The 5,019-nt window shown below is 41.2% G+C and overlaps 1 protein-coding gene across 1 annotated transcript; it reads right to left on the minus strand.

Annotated features, from left to right (window-relative positions):
* Positions 1 to 1,347: 1,347 nt before the first annotated feature.
* On the minus strand, positions 1,348 to 4,629 carry LOC122054767 (putative disease resistance protein RGA3). The gene has a single exon (XM_042616203.1). The coding sequence runs from the start codon at positions 4,627 to 4,629 to the stop codon at positions 1,348 to 1,350; it is 3,282 nt and encodes a 1,093-aa protein (XP_042472137.1).
* Positions 4,630 to 5,019: the final 390 nt, after the last annotated feature.

Here is a 5,019-nt window from a genome sequence, read left to right on the forward strand (position 1 = left end):
GTACTGCTGACCAGACAACCTCTGACGACTTGGTCAACATAGAAGACAACTCACCGTCCGGGTCATGTAGATGCGGTCAACATTCCAGACACGTCATTCCGGTAGGTTCGTCTTCTCAGCTTCCCGACAGGAACACTCAGAAATCCACTGGAACTAAAATGAGTGTAATCGAAGCTCTGTAGGTCTATCAATGTGTTTCAGTAAAAATCCACTGATGGACCTAGAGAGCTCCGATTGCACCCATTTCAATTTCTATGGATTTCTGATGTTGCAAGGAGTTAAAATATGGTGTCTATTATTTATTTCAACTTTTCATAAATGTTAATATATAAAATCAAAGAATCGTCAAAAAGACTCACATTGGGTCTGATATGGATTCATATCGGGCTCACGTCGGGCCTGATATGAATCCATATCAGGCCAAATATGGGTCTTTTGATGATTCTTTGATTTTATATATTAATATCTATGAAAAGTTGAAATAAATAATGGACATCATATTTGAACTCCTTGCAACATCAGAAATCCATAGGAACTTAAATGGGTGCAATCGGAGCTCTCTAGATCCATTAGTGGGTTTTGACCGAAACCCACTAATTGACCTAGAGAGCTCCGATTGCACCCATTTCAATTCTTATGGATTTCTGATGTTACAAGGAGTTCAAATATGGTGTCTATTATTTATTTCGACTTTTCATAGATGTTAATATATAAAATCGAAGAATCGTCAAAAAAAAAACCTATGTTGGGCATGATATAATTTCATATCAGGCCTATATTGGACCTGATATGATTTCTTATCAGGCCCATGTCGGGCTTGATATGATTCCATATCAGGCCCAACGTGGGTATTTTTGACAATTCTTTTATTTTACATGTTAACATCTATAAAAAGTCGAAATATTTTTATGAACACCATATTTGAACTCTTTGTAACATCATAAATCCATAAAAAATGAAATGAGTGCAATCAGAGCTCTCTAGGTCTATCAGTGAGTTTTAATCGAAATCCACTGATGGATCTAGAGAGTTCCGATTACACTCATTTCAATTTTAGTGGATTTCTGAGATTGCAAGGAGTTCAAATATGTTATCCCTTGTTTATTTTGACTTTTTCAAATGTATTAAAATATTATTAAAAATTAACTAAATCTTATATAATGTTATTCATATGTTATGCATGTCGGTACAAAAGAGAAGAGAGAGAAGTGAGAAAAAATAGTGGAGAAAAGAAAAATTATAGAAAAAATCAGATTGTCAAGAGAGTAAAATATGAATGACACTTGAAAAGGTACGCTCTTTGGTTAAATAGTAAATTAATATATGCCCTTTAGTAAATTTAAAAATTTAGATGCGTTGTTCGATAAATTTTTGATGGGAAAATGCATTACTCTCATACTTGAATGGATTTTTGGTATACGTCATGTATGCACTTCCTTCTTCAGATTGCATCAACACTCCGGCAAATTGTTGAATGGTATGCCAGTAAGGGCCGTCCTTGCAGCATCTACGAAGCAGTGACAAGCTGCACTCGACAAGCAGCACACCTGATCCAGCATAACCCTTCATGTTCTGCTCAAGCAGTTCCGGTAGCCAAACTGGGAGGGGATCTTCTTGTGTATCAAGGTTGAGGTGCTGCAATGATGCGTCCGAAGGTAGTCTCTGAGAAGAATTATGTCGTAGTTCAAGCATTTCTAATGCACTCAAACTATCCACTTGTTTCAGCAACGGGCAAGATCCGACGATCAGTGATTTCAACATGGGAAGGTTGGACACTTTTTCTAGTTTCTTGTTGTCCCTGAGGAAAAGCTCATTAGTTAAGGATGGGAGGTTCTTCACTTCCCCTAGCTCGTGCGCACCATATATCCTCAATTCTTGTAGGTTGGTTGCGTGATGCAGACCATCAGGAAGAGCTTTCAGCTTTGGGCAGTCTACGACACACAGTCGTTTCAGAGAAGGCAATAGTTGCAGCTCTTGTGCTTTTGCAGTCTCAGTCTCACCGAACGACCATTGTTCCCAGTTGGGCATTATCATGAATTCCAGATATTCAAGTTTGGGGAATGCTACTAGTGTCGTCAACGGTGACTGACCGTAGAGAAGTTCCGGTCCAACGGTAACTATTGCGTCAGCTCTTGCTATGGAAAGAATCTTCAACTGGGGTAACTGGCCTAGTACAGGAAACTGCGTACACGATATGAAACAATTAAGGTCGAGAAATTGCAGATTGGGGAAAGACATTGGCGTGCATCTTTCCATACATTTTGGCAATTCCTGACCAAGAAAATGGTAGATTGAAAGGAACTCGAGGCTTGACGGCAGAGAAAGATCACTAAAGAGCCTCACATTCCTCTGGCTCTCTGCCTCTGTAAGACATTCTAGGCTTGAAGGAGGAAAAAGGTCACTGTAACTCTTTGCAATATCCTCTGCTGCCTGGTTCCCACATCGTGTGAGATCAGCCTTCACACAAGGTGGCAGCCACCTCAGATCCAGATGTTTAAGAAAGGTTTTGTTAGCAAGTACCAAAGATCCTCTGCGAGCCCTCTTCAATGCCGCCACATGTAGAAACCTCAGGTCGTTAAGTGACTGCAGATCATCTAATGCACAGTCTTCGACTTCGCCTTGTGTATCTCGTTCATGGCCTATCAGAAAGCCTTCAAGATGGTTGATTTTTGTCAAGTTCCCAATTCCTTTGGGTAAATGATTTAGAGGAGTTCCTCTCACACGAAGACATCTTAGATTCTGCAACTTTGTGATGGCATCAGGAAGGTACTGTAAAGATCTACAGCTTTGAAGATTTAAAATTTCCAAGTTTTTGAGACATCCAATTGACTCTGGCAATGACTGAACATGTGTTCGATCCAAATCCAAGTACCTCAACTGTATCAAATTTCCCAACGAATCTGGAATTCTTTCAATCTCAGTGGCAGCAATACATAGAACCCTTAGTTGACCCAGTTTTTCAAATAGGTCAGCCCCGATCCTTTTCGTCTTGAAACTGTTCCAGACGAGTAAAGTCCGCAAGCAATTCTGACTGACCAACTCTACAGGAACTGCAACCTCCTCACCCATGTTTGATACTGACAGATGACGAATTTTTGTCAAAGTATTTGTACTTTCTAGTCTTTCCCCGTTGCTAATAGAAACACTTTCCTCTTCTACCAAGTAAACTGCTAAGGACCTTAGAAGTCCATGCATGGTGCATACACTGTTATCCAAATACAAGGGATGCAGTTGAAGAAGGTTTCTTCCAAGCAATTCTTCATAGTAGCCCTCCGCTAAATCTTCCAACAGTCTATATCCCTGCGGTTTCACAAATCCTTCGGCAACCCAAGACCTAGTAAGATCCTTATAGTGCATTGAGATATTTTCAGGATACAATGAGCAAAAGAGAAAACATTGTTTGAGGTGTGATGGTAAATCCTCGTAGCTCAAGTATAGAGCTCTTGGCAGTTCTTCTTGAAGCTGATTCATTGACCATATTTCACTTTCAAGAACTTTGTTCCATTCTTTCTCGCATCTTTCCTTGGACCTCAAAACACCAGCAACTGTCTTAATGGCAAGAGGAAGACCGTCACATTTCTTGACAATTTCTCCCCCAATTGCTTTTAGTTTGCACACCTCCTCATCTTCTCCGTCTCTAGAGACCAGTGTAGAAAGCAACATCCAACTAGTGACCTTATCCATCTTCTCAACGCAATGAATACTGGCTCCCATTTGTCTCGCCACCCTTTCATCCCTTGTCGTGATCAAGATTCCACCAGAAGAACATTTAAAAGGAGCTCTCAGTAGATCCTCCCACACGTTTGCATTCCACAGATCATCTAACACAATGAAGAACTTCTTTGGTAGGAGATGAGAAAGTATAAGCTCCAATTCAGCCTTGCTTCTAGCCTCTCCATGATCTCCCCCAACACTTCTAATCAGTTCTTTCAACAACTCGTTGCCCGAAAATTCTTTAGAAACACAAAGCCAAGTTTTCCTCGGAAAGTAACCAGGGATCCTGCTGTCGTTGTAGACATTACGAGCAAGCGTGGTCTTGCCTATTCCGCCCATCCCTACTATTCCAAAAATCTTCCATCCCTCGTCTCTTTTTGTTATCAGGGATTTCACAAGGCTCTCAGAAACCTCTTTAATTTGAGTCCCGACGATGTCAGACTGGATGAGTAAAGGTGAGGTATTACGAGTGTTGATGCCACTGTCATGAATAGAGGGATCGATTTCATGCAACCGAGACATCACATGTCTGTCCTCTGAGATCTCATCTAGCCTATCGTTGACTTCCCTCACCTTGTTGGCAATTTGGCGAGAGAGTGGAAGGCAAGAAAAGTCAGAAGCAGAAGGGAGTGGTGAATGGCTTACCCACAGGTTCTCAGCCTTGGTCTTGCAGAGATCGAGTAAGTCTTCAACATCGTACATGATGTCTTTCATCTCCCTCACCCAAGCGTTGATCTCTGCGCTCCCGTGCCGCTTCTTCTCAGCGTCCTCGAGAACGCCTCGAACTCGCAGCAGCCTCCGTTGGAGCTTCTTGAGGTCGTCCTTAACGCCGAGGATCTTGGTCGCCTCGCCCTCGACAAAACTTAGAAGTTTGCTCATGCACCTGCCGGCGAAATCAGAAAGGATCTCCGCCATGATCGGGATAGCAAAGCAGGAAAAGATCAAAGCTTAAACCTCTTAGAGATTACGAATTGCGATGGTGGAAGCCGAGAGAATTGAGAAATCTTCGTAAATCAACAAAACAACAGGTAAATCAAAAAAGTCAACGACATGACTTAGCCATGCAAGCGAAGAGCAGTTGTTTTAGTTAGCTGCTTCAGAAGTTATGGGTTTTTTTTTTTTCCATGCCAATTGTAGATGGCGTTGGGTCTTTCCGGAAATTAGAATGAGTATAAAAATGGTAGTATAAAATTGTAGATGGCGCTTTCAAGTTTTGATGAAGGTGCCTTAAGTTTGAATTTCAGCTCATTTTTTTTTTCACTTTGACTTTCGAAGCTTCATTTTTTTAGGTGATTCTGGTCAATT

This window comes from Zingiber officinale, chromosome 3B, assembly GCF_018446385.1.
Source record: "Zingiber officinale cultivar Zhangliang chromosome 3B, Zo_v1.1, whole genome shotgun sequence".
NCBI lineage: Eukaryota > Viridiplantae > Streptophyta > Magnoliopsida > Zingiberales > Zingiberaceae > Zingiber > Zingiber officinale.

Bases quoted from the DNA above. Each gene is read 5' to 3' on its own strand.
- LOC122054767 (XM_042616203.1), bottom strand. From the start codon at position 4,629: ATGGCGGAGATCCTTTCTGATTTCGCCGGCAGGTGCATGAGCAAACTT.